The sequence below is a fragment of the Bubalus bubalis genome, chromosome 7 (genome assembly GCF_019923935.1).
Source record: "Bubalus bubalis isolate 160015118507 breed Murrah chromosome 7, NDDB_SH_1, whole genome shotgun sequence".
Classification (NCBI taxonomy): domain Eukaryota; kingdom Metazoa; phylum Chordata; class Mammalia; order Artiodactyla; family Bovidae; genus Bubalus; species Bubalus bubalis.
Genome location: NC_059163.1, coordinates 14,708,969 through 14,733,624, shown reverse-complemented (window position 1 = coordinate 14,733,624; position 24,656 = coordinate 14,708,969). Strand labels below are relative to the sequence as shown.

General features: G+C 50.1%; 1 protein-coding gene across 2 annotated transcripts in view; it reads left to right on the top strand.

The window, feature by feature from the left end:
• The window catches only part of PPP2R2C (protein phosphatase 2 regulatory subunit Bgamma), a 165,865-nt gene that overhangs the window by 84,724 nt on the left and 56,485 nt on the right, over nucleotides 1-24,656 (top strand). For both annotated transcript variants that reach the window (XM_006051833.4, XM_006051834.4), the window contains exons 2-3: nucleotides 20,288-20,385; nucleotides 22,695-22,860. In XM_006051833.4, the coding sequence (XP_006051895.1) occupies nucleotides 20,288-20,385; nucleotides 22,695-22,860 (264 nt within the window). The remainder of the gene's footprint in view (nucleotides 1-20,287; nucleotides 20,386-22,694; nucleotides 22,861-24,656) is intronic.

Genomic DNA, 24,656 nt, shown 5'->3' with positions numbered 1-24,656 from the left:
GGTACCATAGTGCCCATTTTACAGGTGAGCAAACTGAGCCTCCAGAGGTTGAGCTGATAATGGTCTGCAGCAAGTACAGAGCTGGAGTGACCCCACCCCTCTGCCTCCCAAATCCATCCCAGTGTTTCAGCCCCTCTCAGGGGGTGCCCTAGGACACCTTAACAGGATGGACTGTCATCTGTACCAGAATGTCACCCAGAGGCTGGGACACTGGGCCTTTCAAGATGAAGAGGGAGGGTTTACCGCAGTATGGATAGACCTAGAGATTAGCATAGTAAGTAAGTCAGACAGAGAAAGAAAAGTATCATATGACATCACTTATATGTGGAATCTAAAAAAAAAATGATAAAAATGACCCTGTTTATAAAACAAAAAAAGACTCACAGACATAGAAAACAAACTTATGGCTACCTAAGGGGAATGAGGTTAGGAGGATAAATTAGGAGTTTAGAATTAGCAGGTACAAACTACTCCATATTAAAGAGATAAATGACAAGGTCCTTCTGTGCGGCACTACAATTAGGCTGCATGTATGCGCGCTCAGTCGTATCTGACTCTGTGCAACCCAATGGACTGTAGCCCACCAGCCTGCTCTGTCCTTGGAATTCTCCAGGAGAGAATACTGGAGTGGGTTGCCATTTCCTCCTCCAGGGGACCTTCCTGACCAGGGGTTGAACCTGAGTCTCCTGGGTCTCCTGCATTAGCAGGCAGATTCTTTACCACTACACCACCTGGGAAGCCCACTGTGTGGCACAGGGAACTATATTCAAAATCTTGTAATAACCTATAATGGAAGAGAATGTAAAAAGAAAGGATAGATACATATGTATTCTTTAGATGTATTTATAAATGTGTGTGTGTGTGTATATATATATATATATATATATATGCATATATATCTTTATATATATGTATAACTGAATCATTTTGTACTCCAAGGCCAAACCTGCCTGTATAACTGAATCATTTTGTACTCCAAGGCCAAACCTGCCTGTTACTCCAGGTATCTCTTGACTTCCTCCTTTTGCATTCCAGTCCCCTATGATGAGGGCTTCCCTGATGTCTCAGATGGTAGAGAATCCGCCTGCAATGCGGGAGACCTAGGTTTGATCCCTGGGTTGGGAAGATCCCCTGGAGGAGGGCATGGCAACCCACGCCAGTATTCTTACCTGAAGAATACCCATGGACAGAGGAGCCTGGTGGGCTACAATCCATGGTGTCGCAAAGAGTTGAACAGGACTGAGTGACTATGAAGAAAAGGACATCTTTTTTTGGTGTTAGTTCTAGAATGTCTTGTAGGTCTTCATAGAACTGTTCAACTTCAGTGTCTTCAGCATTAGTGGTGGGGCATAGACTTGGGCTGTGATATCAGAGACAACTCTACACATGGACATCACCAGATGGTCAATACCGAAATCAGACTGATTATATTCTTTGCAGCTGAAGATGGAGAAGCTCTATTTAGTCAGCAAAAACAAGACCGGGAGCTGATTGTGGCTCAGATCATGAAATCCTCATTGCAAAATTCAGACTTGAATTGAAGAAAGTAGGGAAAACCACTAGACCATTCAGGTATGACCTAAATCAAATCCCTTACGATTATATAGTGGAAGTAACAAATAGATTCAAGGGATTAGATATGATAGACAGAGTGCCTGAAGAACTATGGACGGAGGTTCATAACATTGTACAGGAGGTGGCCATTAAAACCATCCACCAAGAAAAAGAAATGCAGAAAGGCAAAATGGTTGTCTGAGGAGGCCTTAAAAATAGCTAAGAAAAGAGAAGCAGAAGGGAAAGGAGAAAAGAAAAGATATATCCATCTCAAATCCTAAAAGATGATGCTGTGAAAGTGCTGGACTCAATATGTCGGCAAATTTGGAAAACTCAGCAGTGACCATAAGATTGGAAAAGGTCAGTTTTCATTCCAATCCCAAAGAAAGGAAATGCCAAAGAATGTTCAAACTACCACACAATTACACTCATCTCACATGCTAGTAAAGTAATGCTCAAAATTTTCCAAGCCAGGCTTCAGCAATACATGAACCGTGAACTTCCAGATGTTGAAGCTGGTTTTAGAAAAGGCAGAGGAACCAGAGATCAAATTGCCAACATCCGCTGGATCATGGAAAAAGCAAGAGAGTTCCAGAAAAACATCTATTTCTGCTTTATTGACTATGCCAAAGCCTTTGACTGTGTGCATCACAATAAACTGTGGAAAATTCTGAAACAGATAGAAATACCAGACCACCTGACCTGCCTTTTGAGAAACCTATATGCAGGTCAGGAAGCAACAGTTAGAACTGGACATGGAACAACAGACTGGTTCCAAAGAGGAAAAGGAGTATGTCAAAGCTGTATATTGTCACCCTGCTTATTTAACTTCTATGCAGAGTATATCATGAGAAATGCTGGGCTGGATGAAGCACAAGCTGGAATCAAGATTGCTGGGAGAAATATCAATAACCTCAGATATGCAGATGACACCACCCTTATGGCAGAAAGTGAAGAACTAAAAAGCCTCTTGATGAAAGTGAAAGTGGAGAGTGAAAAAGTTGGCTTGAAGCTCAACATTCAGAAAACTAAGATCATGGCATCTGGTCCCATCACTTCATGGGAAATAGATGGGGAAACAGTGGAAACAGTGAGAGACTTTATTTTGGGGGGCTCCAAAATCACTGCAGAGGGTGATTGCAGCCATGAAATTAAAGGACGCTTACTCCTTGGAAGGAAAGTTATGACCAACCTAAACAGCATATTAAAAAGCAGAGACATTACTTTGCCAACAAAGGTTCGTCTAGCCAAGGCTATAGTTTTTCCAGTGGTCATGTATGGATGTGAGAGTTGGACTATAAAGAAAGCTGAGTGCCAAAGAATTGATGCTTTTGAACTGTGGTGTTGGAAAGACTCTTGAGAGTCCCTTGGACTTCAAGGAGATCCAGCCAGTCCATCCTAAAGGAGATCAGTCCTGGGTGTTCATTGGAAGATCTGATGTTGAAGCTGAAAGTCCAATACTTTGGCCACCTGATGCAAAGAGCTGACTCATTTGAAAAGACCCTGATGCTGGGAAAGATTGAGGGCAGGAGGAGAAGAGGATGACAGAGGATGAGATGGCTGGATGGAATCACTGACTCAATGGACATGAGTTTGAACAAACTCTGGCAGTGTGATGGACAGGGAAGCATGGCATGCTGCAGTCCATGGGGTCGCAAAGAATCAGACACGACTGAACAACTGAACTGAACTGATAACTGAATCATATTGCTGTACACCTGAAACTAACACAACATTGTAAATCAACTCTATTTCAACAATTTTTTATAAAAAGGGAGCGGAAGGGAGAGTAGACTGGCTCTGCATTTGCTCTCCCCCACGGGACACCCTGGTGGGAGTGGGAGGGGTTTCAAGGTGCCCATTTGGCCCACCTCTCAATTCCTGATGGAGGAGCCTAGAAGGCTGCAGTCCATGGGATCGCTGAGGGTCGGACACGACTGAGCGACTTCACTTTCACTTTTCACTTTCATGCATTGGAGAAGGAAATGGCAACCCACTCCAGTGTTCTTGCCTGGAGAATCCCAGGGATGGGGGAGCCTGGTGGGCTGCCGTCTATGGGGTCGCACAGAGTCAGAGACGACTGAAGAGACTTAGCAGCAGTAGCAGCAGCAGCAGCATTGAAAGTAAAGTGAAAGTGAAGTTGTGTCCGACTCTTTGCGACCCCATGGACTGTAGCCTACTAGGCTCTTCTGTCCATGGGATTTTCCAGGCAAGAATACTGTAGTGGGTTGCCATTTCCTTCTGCAGGAGATCTTCCCAACCCAGGGATTGAACCTAGGTCTCCCGCATTGTAGGCAGACGCTTTACCATCTGAGCCACCAGGCAAGTAGCATTAGGGCTCAGTAAATACTTCTCAAATAAACAAACGGCCCCATCGGGGTGCCTGAAAGGTGAGGGCTGTTTTGTGAGTGGACAGAGGGCTGGCGATGGCCATGGAGCACCACAGAGGCTCTAGGGAGGGTTGTGTATGATGGCAACGTCCCTCCAGCCACCGGGTGGCTCAGGCCAGGATGAAGGCAGGAAACCCCAACGGGAGGTAGCATAGTTATCCAGGAGAAAAGGCACGATAGGCTAGGCCATGGCAGAGGCTGGAGACACAGTCAGAGGGCCCAGCAGCTCTGCCAAGCGTGACCTCAGCACCCAGCTCAGTGCCCGAGTCCCATCCTCCTACCCGGTACAGACACAGGTCTGGCAAGAGGTCAGATAGACACACTGATGTGATGGGGCCCGAAGGGTGTTCTTGTCACAGGGCCATTTGGCCACACTTGCCTGCCTGCTGGCTGGGGCCTGAGGAACTGAGATAGCCCCAGAGAGGATGGGGTTTTCAGGAGCCAGGCCCTGGGAGGACGGGAGCCAGCCTCAGCCAGCTGGCCTGGCCCAGACTCAAGCGGTCAGTCTGGATCAGCATCAGGCCTCCGCTCTTCTCCTCATGATGGGTTCCTTGCCTGGCACAGGACAACACATTGCAGTCTGCAGGGCCCTCCAGCAAGGGTTGCTCTTACCATCACCGTTACACAAACGGGGAAACTGAGGCATGAAACGATAGCCAGAACAGGGTGGGAGCCAGAGCCAAGTCCCCCAGCAGCAAATTCTCCATATCATAAACCCTCTGTCTTTCTCTCTCTTGTTTATTAATTCTCCCTGCCCCATTTTCTTTTAATATCCAGACAGACCTCTGACTTGGTTTTCATGTGTAATAATAGTATACTACTAATTGCCACTAGGGGCTTCCTCGGTGGCTCAGTGGGTAAAGAATCTGCCTGCAATGCAGGAGACACAGGTTTGATCCCTGGGTTGGGAAGATCCCCTGGAAGAGGGCATGGCAACCCCTTCCAGTATTCTTTCCTGGAGAATCCCATGTACCGAGGAACCTGGTAGGCTAGAGTCGATAGGGTTGCAAAGAGTCAGTCCAAAGCACCTGAGCACGCACGCAATTGCAGTTAACAGTTTCTGAGCAGTTTCTTGTTGCCTCACTAAATCCTCTCAGTCAATCCTGAGATGATTGTATGACACCCATTGTAGAGGTCAGAGATCAGAAAACTGAGGCTCAGAGAATGTCTGTGACTTGCTGAGAACCAGGCAGCCCAACTAAAGTGGAGCAGTCTCACTCCCAAAACACTTAAAACATCACCAGTGGCTCTCAAACAGTGCGTCACTGAAGAACCTGTCAAAATGCACATTCTAGGTACCAGTGGTTCTGATCCAGTGGGTCTGAGCAGGGCCCTGGAAATATTCATCTTTAGGAGAGAAACCCAGGTCATTGCACTGTGGGACTTTCAGGAGCTTGTGCTGCAAGCACAAGTCTTCCCTTGGTCCCTTTCATCTTGACCCTGGCCTCAGGCCACCTGACCAAGGTAAGGGCCCACGGGGCTCTGATTAAGGGGTGATGCCTGGAGGGCCATGCTGCAGAGAGTTCTGGGAGTCGTCCGTGCTGTGAGCCCATCCAACTTGGCCTCATGTCAAACCCAACAGGCTGACCGGGTCTGCTGACCACAGGCCAGTCCACAGCTGCCCCGTCCCCCCTGCCCCAAGCCCATCTGCCTCTGCACCAGCCAAGCCAACAGCTACTCGGCAGGGGCCCATCTGGGCTGGCAGGGAGGAGCTGGCACCCACAGCTTATGGCCTCCCTCGTACGCTGACTTTCCTGGAGCACTCACCATAGCAACAGAGCTGTCCCATCCTTACTGTGGTTCCCACAGCAGCCCCTCAGCCTGCAGAGTTGGGAGCAAACTGGGGTCTGGGGTCCAAAGATACAAGGCCATTCAAAAATTCTCAGCTCCCTCCAAGCCCTCTTCTGTGGCCTTGTTTTCTGACTGAAGAGAATAGGACCTGCCTTTAAAACTATCGTGACCGTGATGGAATATTACTCAGCCATGCAAAGGCCTGACGTCCTGATTGGTGCTGCAACACAGATGGACCTTTAAAACATGATGCCGAGTGAAAGAAGCCAGACGCTGTATGACTCCATTCATGTAAATATCCTGGGTGGCAAATCCTTAGAGACAGAAAGCAAATGAGTGGTCGCCAGGGGAGGGGGGAGGAGGGAATGGGGAAAGACTACTGCTGAGAGGTATGGGGTTTCTGTTTGGGGTGCTGGGAATGTTCTGGAATGGATAGTGGTGATGGCTGCATAACACAGTGAATATACTAAGAACCCCCTAGGTATACTTTTTGAAATGGTGAATTTTGTGTTACCTGACTTGCATCTCAACTTTTTTTAATGCTAAAATTAAAAAGCTAAATTGCTTTTTAATTAAAAGCATTTTAATTTTAATTGCTAAAATTAAAGCAACAATAATAAAAAGCATCGTGTTGCCAGTGCCTTTCCTAAGAGATGAGGAACCAGAGTGAGGACCCACGAGGGGAACTGTGTCAGGCAAGTGAGAAGTGAGTGACAGGGACGAGACAGAGGCCCCTCCCACACCCCACCTTCCTAGTGAGCTTCTGCTTCTGTGGCATTTACTTAAAAAACCCTTCCCAACAGATGCCGACGTGCCAGACCCTGGACAGGGCACAGAAGGGAAGAGCCCAGCTATGTTAGCAAGAGACACACATGAGGATAGGAGTGTTGTTAAACCCAAGTCAGATCATGACTTCCTGACTCAAAGTGCTCTGTGGTTTCTCTTTCACTTAAGTAAAGTCCCAAGTCCTTCTTTGCAAGGTCCAAGGACCTGGAGAGCCATGCTGCAGTCGGATCTAGGAGTCATCCCAGATCTCTGAGCTCATGTTCTGCCCCTGTCACCTTCACACATGGCCCTCCTTGCTGACCTGCAGCCCACCAAGCTCTCTGCTACCTCAGGGCCTTTGCATGTGCCATGCCCCCAGATATCCATGTGGCTCCCTCTCTTGCTTCCTTCAGGTAGGAGGGGGGGTCTGTTTAAATGCCCCCTCCTCCAGGAAGTCTCCCCTGACTTTCCTAACTAAAACAGTACCTCCAACCCTCCCATTCCTTATCAGACTTTAGTTTTTATCTTAGCTCTTAGTTCAGTTCAGTTCAGTTCAGTCACTCAGTCGTGTCTGACTCTTTGCGACCCCATGAATCGCAGCACTCCAGGCCTCCCTGTCCATCACCAACCCCCAGAGTTCACTCAAACTCACGTCCATCGAGTCAGTGATGCCATCCAGCCATCTCATCCTCTGTCATCCCCTTTTCCTCCTGCCCCCCCAATCCCTCCCAGCATCAGGGTCTTTTCCAATGAGTCAACTCTCCGCATGAGGTGGCCAAAGTACTGGAGTTTCAGCTTTAGCATCATTCCCTCCAAAGAAATCCCAGGGCTGATCTCCTTCAGAATGGACTGGTTGGATCTCCTTGCAGTCCAAGGGACTCTCAAGAGTCTTCTCCAACACCACAGTTCAAAAGCATCAATTCTTCGGCACTCAGCTTTCTTCACAGTCCAACTCTCACATCCATACATGACCACAGGAAAAACCATAGCCTTGACTAGACGGACCTTTGTTGGCAAAGTAATGTCTCTGCTTTTGAATATGCTATCTAGGTTGGTCATAACTTTCCTTCCAAGGAGTAAGGGTCTTTTAATTTCATGGCTGCAGTCACCATCTGCAGTGATTTTGGAGACCCCCAAAATAAAGTCTGACACTGTTTCCACTGTTTCCCCATCTATTTCCCATGAAGTGATGGGACCAGATGCCATGATCTTCATTTTCTGAATGTTGAGCTTTAAGCCAACTTTTTCACTCTCCACTTTCACTTTCATCAAGAGGCTTTTTAGTTCTTCACTTTCTGCCATAAGGGTGGTGTCATCTGCATATCTGAGGTTATTGATATTTCTCTCGGCAATCTTGATTCCAGCTTGTGCTTCTTCCAGCCCAGCGTTTCTCATGATGTACTCTGCATAGAAGTTAAATAAGCAGGGTGACAATATACAGGCTTGACGTACACCTTTTCCTATTTGGAACCAGTCTTTTGTCCCATGTCCAGCTCTTATCTCCTCCAAAAACAAATCCTATGTTGATGAAAATGTGCCTAGTGTCTGTTTTCTCCACTAGAGAGTGAGCGTCTCGTGGGGTGTGAACACTCTGGGTTCCCAGTGTTTACAACATTGCTTGGGATACAGTAAGTACAGTAAGTACTTTTTTTAAGTACAGTAAGTACTCTGTATACGTTATCACAACTTCTTGTGATAACGTATACAGAACGTTAAAGTTTACCACATTATTTTCAAGGATACAGTTTAGTGGCATTAATTCCATTCACAGTGCTATGCAACCATCACCACTATCCATTCCCAGAACTTTTTCATTATCCCAAACAGAAACTCTGTTCTTTTTTTTTCTTTTAGTCTTTTATCCAACAGTCCACATTAAAAACATCAAACTTTAGCCAACAATTCCCTTTAAAGGATGATTGAAACCACGACTCCCCATTAATCTTCTTTTGAGTCAGTTAGCAATGGGCAGAATTTCTGGGTGCCTGCCACATGCAGGGTAAACCTTTCAGCAGCCTTGGAGGGTGTGGAAGGCCATCTCTGTTTCACAGACAACCAAATCGATGCAGAGAGGTGACATGCCTTATCCAAGGTCACACGGCTATTAAGAGTGGGATTTGAACACAGATCTTCCCCTGTACCAGGCGGTTACCAGCACCATGGCATAACTACACTTTAAGGACATAATAACATCAGCCAGCCGCAGGCCATCCAGCTTCTCCCCACCCAGGCTTCCCTCTGCAGCCCCTGTCTCCAAAGGCCATTATCTGAGCCAAATATCCCCACCATCCTCAGCTCTGATTGGCTGATGACCAGTAGGCACATTTGGGGACCATCATTCGAGGTTTCAACCTTCCATTTCACCTGAAGCTCTCTGAGCAGGTCCTGAGATAATTGAATTATTTTTATTACTTTAGCCTTTAAAATTAATTAACACTAGGCCCAGGTAAATGTTCACTCTGGGTCCTCTATTTGGGTGTGCTTTCCTTTTACAAAGCTAGCTTGATGGAGGTGTGTTGGGTCCAGGACTCACCCACATGGCCCCGTTCGGGACACAGAGAGATGAGATGAGGCATCATGGGCAGTTCCCCTCACAGCCATCAGGGCTCTTGGTCTTTGTAGTTCCCAATGCCTCTCGTTCTCAGAAAAGGAGGGGCTGCAATTTTAGAGAGGCGCTGACCTGCCCAGGGTCACCAGACAAAAAGAAGTGAAAGAGGAACTCGATCCCAGGTGCAGGGTGGATATCCCAGCTGTGAGCCGGGACCACAGCTCCCGAGTGACTCTCCCACCTGTGGACCCCTGGGGAGGAATGCCTCCTTCCTGCCCTAACATGAGAGGGCCAGCCCCTCACAGACAGAGCCGAGGTCCTGAGCCTCCAGCTGCACAGGTGGGAAATGAGAGCAGGTACCCACTTCACGCAAACCCCCCTCAAACTTCCCACAAGCCCCTTCCCATCTATCTCCATGCAGGTGACCTGTCCAGGGAGGCCTGCCTTGGCCCAGGCATGGCATCCCAGCTGTTTCCACCCCACCTCTGACCCCAGCCCTCACCCTCCACCAAGCTCAGGATGCAGGGGGGGAGGGTCTTCTCACCAGACCTGCTTGTGAAGTGGGGGCCCCGGGCAGGTCCACGCCTTCCTGATCACCCTCGGAGGGTTAAGTGACCTCTCATCCCACACCCAGTAATGAATGTCCAGTCCCAACTGATGGTCCAGACATGGCATTTCTCCTGCGTCCCCACAGCAGGGCCTGTTGGTGCAGTGGGAAAGGGGCTGGGGTCCTCCAGCTTCTGCCCACAATCCCCCATTGGCTGTGAGGCTGCTGGTGCTTTTGCCTGCTCTGGGTGGGCCTGGTGGGTGGACACAGCTGCCCACTTCTCTCATGGGTCCTGCACTGGTGGTCTGGAAGTTTTCTGCCAAGCAACCTTTTGCAGAGCCCTGGACCCAGGCAGTCGCAGCTGTACGTCTAGTGGTTTTCCTCACCTCCTGGACACAGTGGTCTCCCTCTGCTGCATTCTCCTTGATCCCTGGGAAGCGAGCAGGCAGGGCTAAGAGGACCTATGCCAGCTGTCTTCTGTCCCCAGGAAGCACACGGGTGAAAGCCATTGGTCTTCCACATCCCCAGCAGAGTCAGAGTCCAGACCCCAGATCCCCTTTGCTCTCAGCATCTTAGGCCAGAGTCTCCTACCTTCAGGAAGCATACTTTAGAGCCCTATGGGGGTCTCCCTAGGCTTGGGGAGGGGAGGTGTGGGTGAGGACTCACCCCTTGGGACCTGCTATCTGCCAAGAAATGTCTTCAGCAATCTCCCTGCCCGCCATCTCTGATCCCTTTAAATGTCTTGGGAAGCACCAGGTCAGAGAGTCAAGTTCTAGAGCCAGCCTTGGCATCAATCCCACCAGCTGGGCAGCTTTTGGCCACTTATTAATCCTCTCTGTGCCTCAGTTTCTTCATCTGTACAATGGGAACAAGAGGATCCCTCCAGCAACTTCATGGAGGAAAGATCATTCATGACACGTGTAACATGCTGGAACAGTTCCCAGGATGTAGCACGGGGGCTAGTGTTTGTATAATCCCTTCTGGTCCATCGGGTCCCAGCACCGCGGAGCGGGTTCTCAGGACTCACCTTGCTTTGCAGTCCTGATGCCCATCTGTCTGGTGCCTCTGCTGGACCTGAGGTAGGAGCAGCCCCATGTCAGGACCCTGTTCCCACCCGCAGGAGTCAGTGAGAGCATTCCCATCTTACAGGTGGAGAGAGGTGAGACTCGCTCCAGGCTACACACCTAGTGAGCAGGAAGTGAGACCTTGAGCTTGAGCTGGTTTCAGGCTTCTGTCCTCCTGTGGCCTCACACCGTCCCCACCCCCAGGGTGGTCACAGGGCTCCTGTGAGAGGCTGTGATGTGAACAAAGGGACCCAGAGGGCAGCATACAGGACTCAGGTGGCTTTAGCAACATGAGCTGAGACCAGGGGAGTGAGTAGGGTTGTTGGCTGAGCTGTGAAGGGGCAGCTTGGCCATCAGAGCACAGAGGAAACAGGCACCCTGGGGGGGTGGGGATGGCGTGGGCTGGTGGGTGCAAGTCCTACTGGAAAAGCAGGCTACAGCTAAGAGCTTTTGCTGATCAGGAAAGTCTTTCCTTTTGAATGATTTCCCCACCTCTAAAAATAAAGGTGATCTCCAAAGCAGAGCGGGGGCGGGAGGGGATGGCTATACTCTGCCAGCAGCCCTTTGGTCTCAGTCAGCTGCTGCTGCGTAACAGACACAGCTCTGTGGCTTCAAACCGCAAGCCTGCGCTTTCGCCCCTGAGTCTATGGGTCAGCTGGCTGTCTCCTCGCGTATTGGTGGTGCTCATTCTCTTGTGTGGGCTTCCCAGGCAGCTCACTGGTAAAGAATCCGCCTGCCAATGCAGGAGACGTGGGTTAGATCCCTGAGTTGGGAGGATCCCCTGGAGGAGGACATGGCACCCCACTCCAGTATTCTTGCCTGGAGACTTCCACGGAAAGAGGAGCCTGTGGGCCACAGTCCATGGATTTGCAGAGTTGGACACGACTGAGCACACACAAGCATGCATTCTCGTGTGGACTGTAGCTGCGGGTCAGGAGGTGTCTCTGCTGTCCCTGCTGGGCTTGCTGCCCTGCTCGGTGATGGACCAGCTGTGGGCTGGCCTAGGATGGATGGCTTCAGCTGCACCAGCTCATCCACGTGGTCTCTCGCCATCATCCAGCACGATAGCCTGGGTTGTTTCCGAGGTGTAGCAGAGGCTCCAGAGAGAGCAGAAACCGAAAACCGCTTGAGGGCCAGGCTTGGACCAGCACCCCCTACCTTCCTCTGCATTTTGTTGGCCAAAGCAAGTCACAGGCCAGAGTCCAGGATGGGGAACCGTCCCCACCTCTGATAGGAGGAGCCCAGAAATCACAATGTAGAGGATGTGAATAGAGGAAGCCGCTGAGGGGGCATTGACATCATTAGTCTGCCACCTGTTCTTCAAGACACCACTCTTGTGTTACTACTGTTCCATGAGGCGTTCCTGCATCCTACTCCTCGTCATCCTGAAGTCGTCACTTCCCCTGGCCACCTCTTCACCTCCCGCACATCTCCCTGGATCTGGAGCAGCCCTTGAGAACCCGCTGGGCTTCTCTCTGGGTCCTCATCCCCAGGCTTCAGCCTGGCCCCTCCTCCCATGCAAACCCATATGAAAATGCTGGGTAAGCTGTGCTCATGGAGTCCCATCCTTGACTGACACCGGACACACAGAGCCTCCTTCCTCTCACCAAACACTCTCATCAGTAGCGGGCAGAACCTGTTTCCTCTCCCACCCGTCTCCCCCCGCAGCAGCCCTGATAACTCCGACAATACTAATTAAATGCAGCAATCCCATCAGAAGGATCAAGCTGGGCTTTCCAAGGGCCCCCTCTCTGCCGTGAGTTCTGACGCTGATGGATCATTAATAGTGTCAACAGCACTTACTGTGATGGATGGTGAGGGACGAACGGAGGAGGAGTTCCCCTGACGAGCAGCTTAATCTCCTCCTCCAGTTTGCAGCCCTCGGCCAGGATTCCCAGGGAGATTTCTGGTCCACAGAGCGGTGTGAATTTCACAGAAGCCCTAGAAGAACTGTGGCCAGGCGAGGATGACAGCTCTGTTTTATGGAGGAGACAGTCAGGGCTCAGAGAGGGCGTGATTTGGGTGGGGCTTCCCAGGTGGCGCTAGTGGTAAAAAAAAACCCGCCTGCCAATGCAGGAGACATAAGAGACGCGGGTTCCATCCCTGGGTCCGGAAGATCCCCTGGAGGAGGAAATGACAGCCCACTCCAGTACTCTTGCCTGGGAAATCCCATGGACAGAGGAGCCTGGTGGGTAGTCCATAGGGTTGCAAAGAGTTGGACACAACTAAAGTGACTTAGCACACATGCCTGGTGTGTACTGAGGCTGGGACTGGAATACCTTCCTCTTGATGAAAAGGTCACAGCGGGCATCTTTGAGCTCCAAGGGCTAGATCTTCCCCCACGCGGTGCCAGGAGAAACCGAAGCCCAGGGCAGGGCCTGGGTGCTCCAGGCCGTTGCCCACACAGCCTCCTGCTTCCTCTCTGTTCTCTCTGCATGTTGGTTGGAGCTTCTGCGACAAACTACCACACACTCAGGGGCTTGAAACAACAGAGGCTTCTTCCCTCACAATTCGGGAGGCTGCGAGACTGAAGTCAGGGTACCCGTAGGGTCGTGCTCGCTCTGAAGGCTCCAGGGAAGAATCTGGCGCAGGCCTCTTCCAGCTCCTAGTGGGGCCAGAATTCCTCAGCTAGTAGAGGCCATACTGCAGCCCCTGCCTGTGTTGTCACGTAGCCTTCCCCCGGTCTGTGTGTGTCTCTATGGCCTTCTTCTCAGGACACCAGTCAGTGGTGTAGGGCCCACATCATCCAGTAGGACCTTATCTTAACGGAATCATCTGCAAAGACTCTATTTTCAAATAAGGTCACAGTTCCCTGGTGGCTCAGACGATAAAATATCTGCCTGCAATATGGGAGACCTGGGTTCCATCCCTGAGTGGGGAAGATCCCCTAGAGAAAGGAATGGCAACCCACTCCAGTATTCTTGCCTGGGAAATCCCAAGGACAGAGGAGCCCGGTGCGCTACAGTCCCTGGGGTCGCAAAGAGTCGGACATGACTGAGTGAATAACACTTTCACAGGTACCAGGGGTTAGGACATCTACATATGTTTGGGGGACCCAATTCAACCCACAGCATGGTCTTTGCCCATCTCTGGCTCTGGCTCTCCGTATGGACCTGGTTACTTGGGACACCACCCTTGACGTCTCCCTAAGCCCATTCTGGACCACAGGGTGGCTTTCTGGCTCCCAGACCAGGTGGCTCTGGGCTTGCACCGATAGGGCTGCGTTGCACCCAGTCCCAGAGGATTGACTGATGGCTCTTTGTCCAGCAGTCCAAGCTGCCCCTTTCCCTTCTCCCTCGCCATCTGGGGGACTCCCAGAGCTGCAGCAGAAGGAAGAGGGGACCGCACAAGTAGAAGGGCGCCATGGGTTTTCATGTGGCTGTCATCACTCACAGCAGGGAGGCTTGGAGCACCTGCCAGTCATGGGTGGGCTTGGCAGACCTCTCCCAGTGGCTGAGTTGGCACCTTGAGCCTGAGGCATCAGCTGTTGGCACCTGGGCCCTACAGTGTGGGGACAGGTTCCTGCCAGGGGAGTACACTGCAAAAGCTCTGCACCATTTGGGACTTCAGGCAAGTGTGTTGCCTCTCGATCAAGTTTTCTTATCTCTAAAGAGACAGTGGTAATAGGTCAGTGGGCTTGTCCTGAGATTAAATCATTGGTCCATGGAGAGCTCTCACCAAAGTGTCTTTATTTTCGCTTTATCCTTGAAAAGTATTTCCATGGAAACAGAAGCCTGGGTTTACAGGTTTTCACATTTTCCTAAAAGCCTCTGGACTCCATTATTTCTGATGAGAAGTCAGCTGATGGGAAGTTATCTGATTCTTGGTGCCTCTGAATATAATATGTGATTTTTGTTCTTGCTTCTAACAAAATTTCATCTTTGTTTTGGTTTACAGCAGTTTGAAGGTTAGTTGTGATTTATTTGTATGTATCCTACATGGAGTTAGCTGAGCTTCCTATATTTGTAAATGAAAGACTTTCCACATATTGAGGCATTTTTCAGTCACTATTTCAAGTCGTCTACTCTATTCTCTCCTCTCCTTCTGGAACTCCAAATATATATACAAAAACTTATTGATGTTGTCCCACAGATTCCTGAGACTCTGTGTTTTTTCCTTTTTAATTTATTTTCTCTTTGTTCTTCAGATTGGGTGATTTCTATTAATATATCTCCGAGTTCACTAACTCTTCTGTCATCTCAAATTTCCTGTTAGGCAATTCAGGGATTTTCCTATATGGCATTTTCAGTTGTTGATTATTTGTTTAGTTCTTTTTAAAATAGTTTTTATTTCTCTGTTGAAATTATCTTTCTTTTCATGCAGTGAGAACAAATTTTCCTTTATATCCTTGGACATAGTTATAATAACTATTTCATTTGCTAATTCTGATATCCAGGGAACTTCAGGATCTGTTTCCTCGGTTGTCTTCATGTTTAGTTTGGGTGATATTTTCCTATTTCTTTGTATATCTTCATATAACTTTGGAGAATATCCTCAGTGTTGAGAGTGATGATACTATAGAGATACTAGATGTGTGGTATGTCCCTCCAAAGAGCGTTTCTGTTTTGTTTTGCATTTGCAAACAGTTAACTTGGTTGAGGACTTCCTGGGTGGCTCAGATGGTAAAGAATCTGCCTGTAATGCAGGATACCCAGATTTGGTCCCTGGGTTAGGAAGATCCTTTGGAGAAGGGAATGGCTACCCACCCCAGTATTTTTGCCTGGAGAATTCCACGGACAAAGGAGCCTGGCATGAGCTACAGTCCTTAGAATTGCAAAGAATCAGACATGACTGATTGACTAACGTGCACGTGCACACACACACACACAACTTGGTTGAACTCAACTTGAAACTCGGTCCCAGCACAAATCCCAGTTCACTTCTTTTAGACTTAACATCTCTGCATGCAGTCTGTTGTATGTGTGCAGTTTGCAACCAGCTAAACACTGGAGCAGAATTTATGTGTTACATTTGGGGACTCCTCTGTAGACCTGTTTCCCAGGATTAAGTACCTCATTTTCCAGCTACTAGATTTTCCCTAGATTCTGTCTTATCGAGTCAATGAGTATGACTTTCTGTCTGAGTTTCAGTAGCCAAAGACCAGGACCTGTCCTAAGGCTAAAAGCCACAAAAATGAGAAACTCACCCAGTGCTGCCTCTTATTCCAATTGCTATCTCCTCTGCAGGGTCTACCATCCAATGAGGGGCACATAGTGGGCATGAGACCATAGATGTAGGAGGGACTACTGTACAGGGAAACAGGAGGGCTCTCCAGGAAGCCTTCCTGGGGGAGGTGGTATTGAGGCTGGAGATGTGTCAAACATTCCAAAATGAAAGGATGGACTTTCTAATTGCATTGTTTTACTGATGAGAACCTCCCCCTCTCAGGGGAGGCAACTTTTCCAAAGGCAAACTCTAGAAGACACTTAAATGTAGCAATGAGTAGATGTTAAACACCCACCAGCCCCTTCCTGGGCCTGAGCAGGCACTGCCCTGGCCTGAGGTCTGTAGCTGCTCTGTAATATTTGCAGAAGGGGACTGGAGGGCATATCCCGCTGTCAGGACTCCCGGGTCTGCACAGTGAGGTTGACTCTCACCTTTATCAGCACATTTCTGAACTAGCCACTGTGATTTCTGTGGAGGCCAGAAGCAAAGATAAGAGAGAGCTTTGACTTTCTGTCCAGGAAATATTGGTCATTCATCATTCCTTGGTGTTATAGTCCTTTGTTGTTGTTCAGTGGCTAAGTCATGTAAGACTCTTTGCGACCCCGTGGACCATAGCACATCAGGCTTCTCTGTCCTCCACTGTCTCCCAAAGTTTGCTCAAATTCATGTCCATTGAATCAGTGATGCTGTCTAACCATCTAATCCTCTGTCACCTCCTTCTCCTTTTGCTTTCAATCTTTCCCAGCATCAGGATCTTTTCCCATGAGGCAACTCTTCAAATCAGGTGGCCAAAGTATTGGCACTTCAGCTTCAGCATCAGCCCTTCCAATGAATACTCAAGGTTGATTTCCTTTAGGATTGACTGGCTTGATTTCCTTGCAGTCCAAGGGACTCTCAAGAGTCTTCTCCAGCAACACAGTTTGAAAGCATCAATTCTTTGGTGCTCAGCATTCCTCATGGACCAACTCTCACATCCACACATGACTACTGGAAAAACCATAGCTTTGACTATATGAACCTTTGGTGGCAAAGTGATGTCTCTGCTTTTTCCTACACTGTCTAGGTTTGTCTTTGTCATAGTTTTCCTTCCAAGGAGCAAATGTCTTTGAACTTCCTGGCTGCAGTGACTGTCTGCAGTGATTTTGGAGCCCAATAAAATAAAATCTGTCACTGCTTCCACTTTTCCCCCTTTTATTTGCCATGGAATGATGGGACCAGATGCCGGGATCTTGGTTTTCTGATGTTGAGTTTCAAGCCAGCTCTTTTACTCTTTTCTTTCACCTTCATCAAGAGGTTCTTCATAGTTCTTCCTCCTTTCCAAAGGCTCTCATCTCCACCATCCCTCCTGAGTTTCTAATCCTGGGTAGACTCTGCTATAGCCATGCTACAGATGATAAAACTGAGTCTCCGAGAAGTGATGTAGCCCACCCAAGCCGCATAGCCCATGTGTTGAAACCAGGACTCCAACCCAGGACTTCTGACTGGTCCATGAACAGCTCAGGGGGTTGTTACTGTCAATGGGCCACCATCCATCTCCTCGGCTGCCAACAGAAATAATAGTCATATCTCCCTCAGGGGCTGGCGTGAGGTTCAAAGGAGGCAGCGGATATAAAACTGACATATAAATTGTAAATTTCCTGCAGACGTTAGTGTCTGTTACTGTGGTAACTGCCCAGCATTTATATGACCACATTTGCTCTGGATACCAGTGGTTACACTGGCATTTTAGTTTAATAGCATTGTTATTTTTCCATCATAAAAATAATATATATTATGCATGAGTCCTAGCTCATTAAATTGCATACATTAAACAATATGCATTTTGTGTATATCAATTACAATCTCAGTAAAGCTCTTAAAAATATATTTTCATTACAGAAAATCTAGAAAACATAGAAATGTAGAAAGAAGAAGAAAAATTTTTTTCTTTCAGCACCCTAAAGCAGCCTCTGTTTAACGTGGCAGCTCAGCTGGTAAAGAATCCACCTGCAATGTGGGAGACCTGGGCTTGATCCCTGGGTTGGGAAGATCCCCTGGAGAAGGGAATGGCTACCCACTCCAGTATTCTGGCCTGGAGAATTCCATGGACTGTATAGTCCATGGGATCATAGAGTCAGACACAACTGAGAGACTTTCAAAAGCTATTAAAAATATACTCATTCATTACAGAAAATTTAGAAAACATGGAAACACAGAAAGAAAAGGGAAAAAAAATTCTTGCAGCTACCCTAAAGCAGCCTCTGTTTAGGGTGGTAGAAAATTCTCTTCCAGCTTGTTTGCCCTCTGTTTGCTATCTAACATGGCTGTGATCACTGGGCTATATAATTAAAAACATTTTATACACAGTTCTATATCCTGCTCTTTCCCCCTAAGGGGGTGTTGACATGAAATAGTGAGAACCAGCACCACGTGTGGGAACCGGGCCTGCTGGGCTGTGGCTCCAGCTGTTGCCTTCCTGTGTCCCTGGGCCAGGCAGGCTGTCCACGCAGGGACAGTCCTGGGCAGCTGGGACCTGAAGCCCTTCCCGGTTCCATATTCAACAAGCATCTCTGTGATCCCCAAAAGCTGGTCTCCTCACTTTTTATCCCCCTTTAAGTTGCATCACAACCCATTCCAGTATTCATGCCTGGAAAATTCCATGGACAGAGGAGCCTGGCAGGCTGCAGTCCATAGGGTTGCAAAAAGTCAGACACAACTGAAGCGACTTAGCACACGCACACACGTCTTTAAGTTGAATGACATGTGCTCTTATCCCGATCAGTGAGTACACCCAGCCCAGCATTCTGCCTCTGAACCACCTTCCCTGTGTCCCCACTGTAATGTCCTTTCGCCATCAGAGCTGGCTTTTCCCTGTGGCTCAGAGGCCAGTGTGGGTCAGGCACTTGATTGGAAAAGGAAAAGGTGTGTATGGAATTGGAAATAGGAGTGGGAAAACCACTAGAGGTTAGAGAGCAGGTCTTGAGACAAAAGGTAGCTGGTATTTTGAGAACCGGCAAGGAACCCAGAGTTGGGATGGAAGAGCTTGGCTGAGAGTAGTGGAGGATGAGGGGGTTCCTTACCTTTTGCTGAGTTAAAACATGGAGCATTCAACAACAAACACTGGTTATCACACATCTGCCGAGGTTTTGGGACTGTAACATTAAGGAATGATGAATGACCAAAATTTACGCAGGAAGTCAAAGTTCTTTCTTGTCTTTGCTTCTGGCCTCCACAGAAATCACAGTGGCTAGTTCAGAAATGTGCCAGATAAAGGTGAGATTCAACCTCACTGTGCAGACCTGGGAGTCCTGACCACCAGGCCCTCCAGTCCCCCAGGCTTAGTTGGGCTGGGTGAGCAGGATGACTGTGCTGCAGGCCTGGGCAGGTCCTGCTCCAGGAAGCAGCAGAGACTCAGAACAACTGCTTTGTCTGCTGGCATCTGCAGGCCAAAGCCAGTCACAGGGGGTGGTACCCTGTCAAGTGCCAGGATTAGGTACAGGACAGGGTGAAGGTTTAGGCTCCTGATATGGCCTGCCTCTGGGGGCTGCAGGCCACTCAAGGCTTTAGACATTCTGATACTTTTGTTTTCTGCCAGTGGGGAGCCTCTAGAAAGTTCTGAGAAGGCTCCCTCTGGCTGCTCTGTCGGGGCCAACTTGTGTCCAGCTGGGAGAAATAGAGGCGCCCCAGTAGGAGACTGTCACGGTCCTCGAGGCAAGAGGCAGGAGAAGTGATGGAATATGGGTGTATCTCGAAGGCTGAGCCAATAGGGTTGGACGTGGAGGGTGAGAGAGAGGAGTCAGGGCGATCCCAAGGCTCAGGCCCAAGCCAGAGGAAGAATGGAACTGCTATCGCTGGGGTAGGAAATGATGCAAGGAGGAGGTTTGAGCAGAAGCACCTCATGATTTGGGAGCCTTAAGGCTGGCCCTATCCCCAGCCGCTCTAAGGAGAACACAACATGGGCGAGAGGAGGGGAGGAGGGATATCAGCCAAGGGACTGGTTGAGTGCCCACCTGGGGCCACTGCCAGGAGGAGTGGTCAGTTCTGCAGTTTGTTTGAAAGTAGATCCACTGTGCCGAAGCCTGACCAAGGCTTTGGGTGCGTGCAGAGTCCAGGCCAAGAATGTGATGATGGGAGTCCCATTCCTGGGGACCTCAGTGGGGAGCAGGGAGGGCTACAGTTAGTCTCTGTGGCCCCCAGAGTCCGGCTAGTGAGTTTCAGATTTGCATCTGGGTCACCTGGATTCACATAAAGCAACCCCCTTTCAACTGTTTCTGAAAGGAAGGGGAGGAGGAAGGAAATAAAATCTCCCATGAACAGGTCTCGGTCCTACAGCCATTGGGGAGGGGGAGGGGGCCCCAGGCAGGGCTCCTACTGCCCAATGGGGGCCCTGGGGGGCAGGAGGGAGCAGTTCTATCCACCTGCACATCACTGGGTCCTAATGAGCCACGCTCTCCTGTCTCTGCTTCCACCCCCACCCCTACAGCCGATATCATCTCTACCGTCGAGTTCAACCACACTGGGGAGCTGCTGGCCACAGGCGACAAGGGTGGCCGAGTTGTCATCTTCCAGCGGGAACCAGAGGTGCGGTGGGGCCTGGTGGGAGGGAGGGCTACTCAGCCTGGGCTTTAACCCACAGGGTGCCACGCGCAGCACTCCACCAGGATGCCTGGGCTGGAAGGAAAGGGTGTCCTGGCATGCAGGGATGGGACCCGGCAGGTCTCAGGGAGGGAATCCACCTGGTCAGCTCAAAGCACCATATTCTGAGCCCCCTCTGCTGAGTGGTCACTGTGTCCTAGACCCTGGAGAAACAGACTCCTGAGTAAACTGCCCTCTGCCCGTGTGGGCTTCTCTGGTGCCTCAGACAGTAAAGAATCCACCTGCAATGCGGGAGACCTGGGTTAGATCCCTGGGTTGGGAAGATGCCCTGGAGGAGGGCATGGCAACCCACTCCAGTATTCTTGCCTGGAGAAATCGTCGTGGACAGAGGAGCCTGACGGGCTGCAGTCCATGGGACTGCAAAGAGTCAGACATGCCTGAGCGAATAATTACAGCACTGCCTGTGTGAGCTGGAGCTGGCTCACCCAGAGCTGGGTGGAGTGCAGGAGGGACCTTCCACAGCTGTGGGCCGGCCGCCCGTCTAGGGCTGATGATTTGACTCAACGCAGGGCCTTGCCCCAGTGATTCTGTTGTCTGGAACAGCCTGCCTGGAGGCATGTTTCTGAACCACTGCAAGAACCTGGTGGTTCAAAGGCCGTATTTGTTGAGCACCTACTATGTGCAGACACTACAGATGCTTCTCCCATTTACTCTTCAGTGCTCACCCCCAAGGGTGGGGACCGAAACCCCATTTCATAAATGAGAACCTTTGCAGAGTCACCCAGGCAGTAAGCAAAGTCCAGGGGTAGAAAGCAAGACTGGGTGTGGTCTGTCGGTCACACACAGCACCCTGCTTCCCAGAGGGGGCTGGGATTAGATGCTGAAGACAGGATGGTCCAACACCAAGGCAGTGAGGGGAGGGGCAGGGGAAGGGAGAAGAGAAGCCTGATGAGGAGAAGGAGACGAGGGGACCAGAGGAAAGGATGAAGGGGTGACGTAGAGGGGCTGGAGGATCACTCTCCTCCCTCCAGTTCCTCAGCATCGTCCCCACGCCGAGGTGCCCTGAGGTCTGCCTTTGCCCACATTCATTCCCATAACCCTCCCTCACCACCACCCTAGAGGTGCCATTCGGTGCTATTACCATCCTCAGTTTACAGATGGGGAGACCGGAGCTCAGAGGGTTTGCAGTAGCTTATCAAGGACGCATAGCCAGAAGGCAGGTAGCAGGGACTTGGTTATCTAAGCCCAGTCCTGTGGCTCGAGCACTTTTGATTCATGAGAAAGATCAGAGGCCCCCACTGGGGATTGCAAAGTCATCTTGTTTATGCCAAACTGCAGAAAGAAATTAAACTGGCAGAGGCAGGTTTCTCAGTTTTGAACATTTCTCCTTTAATTTTTTTCTTAATTCCGGTCCCACTGGCCTTTGCCATAGCCAGTGCTGATAGGAGATGAAGTGAATGAGAGGCAAAAATATTGAAGAACGCTGAAGCGTTCCAAAAGTAAAAGAGGAAAAGAAATATAAATAGATACTCCCGAAAGGCCAGCAGGAAACTTGAAGTTGTGCTTGGTTGAATTTCTTTACTTTGCTCCCAAGTAGTTGTACTTTCATGTTGTCATATAAGCCTGAATCGTCTACCAAGAAGTGGTCCCTAGTGCCTGCGATGGACTCACCAGCTCACTATGTGGTCCTTATTCTAACAAGTTTGGCTGCCTAAACCAGGAGGGGACCCACTCAGGAAAGTTGATGTGTGTGCCTGGGGGAGAGAATACCTTATCCCAGTCTATCCCTATGCCTGACATTGCGGGATGTTCTGCCCTAATGTTGATTCTGCTCCAAAATTCATTCATTCCTCAAGCCAGGCCTGAGTGAGACCCAAGGATGTAAGGACCAGGTCAGACCTCAGCCAGACAGACCTCAGTGGAGTGAGTGACACCACTTTGTGGACACCTTGGAGAGGGTCGATTCACCTCTGAGCCTCCACTTGCTCACCTATAAAGTGGGAGGAGTTGTGCCCATCACTGAGGGGCATCAAGGATAGAACAAGAGGAGGCATGAGACTAGTGTCCCGTGCATAGTAGGTGCTCAGTAAATGCGGGCTCCCTTGGTTGCCCTTCTTCTTACGTGTTGCCCTGAGGGGGCAATGGGGCTGGGCCAGGGCCGCATAGCAAGGTATTGGACATTTTAAAAACGGAGTTGCCTTGGCCTTGGCCATGGCTGTGCCGGGCCCTGTGCGGGTTTGACCAGCTCCCAACCACCCTGCCATCCCAGAGCTCAGGGTCTGGTTTCCTTGCAGAGCAAAAATGCGCCACACAGCCAGGGCGAGTATGACGTCTACAGCACTTTCCAGAGCCACGAGCCAGAGTTCGACTATCTCAAGAGTCTGGAGATAGAGGAGAAAATCAACAAGATCAAGTGGCTCCCGCAGCAGAATGCCGCCCATTCCCTGCTGTCCACCAACGGTGAGGCGGCCGGGCTGGTCTGAGTGTGTGTGTGTGCATTTGTGTGCATGTATGTGTGTGTGTGCATGCGTGCATGTGTGTACATGTGTGTGTGTGTGTGCGCGCGTGTGTATGTATGCCTGCTCTTGTCATCAAATGCCATTTTTCACCTCACTTATATTGTGGTCTGGGCTTGTATGTGTGCATGTGTGTGCATGTTTGTGTACGTGTGTGTGTATGCATGCCTGCCCTTGACCATCAAGGGTCACTTTTCACCTCACTTTATATTGTGAGCATTTTCCTAGGTCTTTAGAACTCCTAAAAAAAATAATATTTTGAGCAGCGGGTAAGTTTCATGCAGTGAATATGGTTGCTCAGCCTCTTCCCGTGGTTGGACATGGGCTTATTTCTGCAGCTATAAATAGCAGCGCCTTGAACATCTCTGTGAATAATCTGGGGGTGGACGAAGGAGGCCAGGTCAGGATAAAGAATAAACACTTGATACAAAATTACCTCTTTGTTTCCCCCCCACCCAGAATCCCAGATCACCCCAGAGCAGGGGGTCTCACTAGATGGTGGGGGTCCTCACTTGAGGGTGCAGGAGGAGCACTGGTGTCCTGGCCACTCGCCATCTGCCTCTGGGAGACGGCCCGTGCCCCCACCAGGCCCCTGAGAAGGCTCCAGGCCAGACCCCTGCTTCACTGCCGTCCACTCGGAGGTGTGGCTCCTGGTGCCATCTTGCCTTGCCCAGTGGTGGGCCCGGGGCCAGAGGTGCCCCTTCCCACATTCACATCCCCCTGTTCATCTTCCTTCACCTCACCATGCTCAAAGTTGCCTGGGGTGGGTTAAGACAGGCCTGGCTCTGTCCCAGCCTGGAGACTTTGCAGAGTGGCCTCGCTTCTCTGATCCTGTTTGCTCACCTGGACTCCCTCTGGGGTTACAATGAGGGTGGAAGGAGGTGTCGCCCACCCAGCACCCCAAGACCAGCCAGTACTGCTCCAGAGTGGGTGAGTCTTGCAGGATGATGTCATCTGCTTCCCCGAAGGAGTCAGACTCCTTGGGGCAGCATTTACAGCCTCCCTGAAACCCATCAACCTCAAGCCACTGGCCCACCTCTGTGCTCAAACGCTAGTCCTCTTTGCAGCCCCCAGCCCATCCCCTTCTCATCCCTCAGGCCTCTGCTGGGTGTCACCTCCCACTGAGCCTTCCATGACCTCTCAACCGAGCCAGGTGTCCCTCTCATGGGCTTTCCCACTCCTGCAGACCCCCCAGGCTTGCTCTCTGGGGCTCCTGCCATTCTGATTGTCTGTGTCCCCTGAGGGGTGCCTGGCATGGGGTCAAGTTCAGCAAACCCCTGTCTCAGAGCCAGAGGGGCCCTTCCCAGGTGCTGGAACAGAGGTAGTGGGAGGTCCCCCACGGCCGGGACAGGTCACCCAGGACAGGGGCCCCTAATGTGGTTCACACCCTGGCCCTGCCGCTTCCCCTTCTAAAATCAATGGCTGTTCTTGACTTGTGGGGTTATTGGGAGAATAAAAGGAAATCAGATCATAACAAGCTTCGAACTGGGGAGGCAACAGAGCCTCCTTCAGGTGCTGCTTTTTTCTTTTACATCATGTAACAGTGAGTGGCATTCTCTTCCCGCCTCTTTGGAGGGAAGGTCGGCTCCAGGAATTCCCTCACACCTCCGCCCTGCAAGCGTCCCGCCCCTGGTTCTGAATCCCAGCTTCATCCTTTCCTCCCTACCCCATCCCTGGGTACCTGTCAAGTGTTTAATTGATACCAGTTTTCTCCCCTTGCTTCTCATCAACATGGCAGTG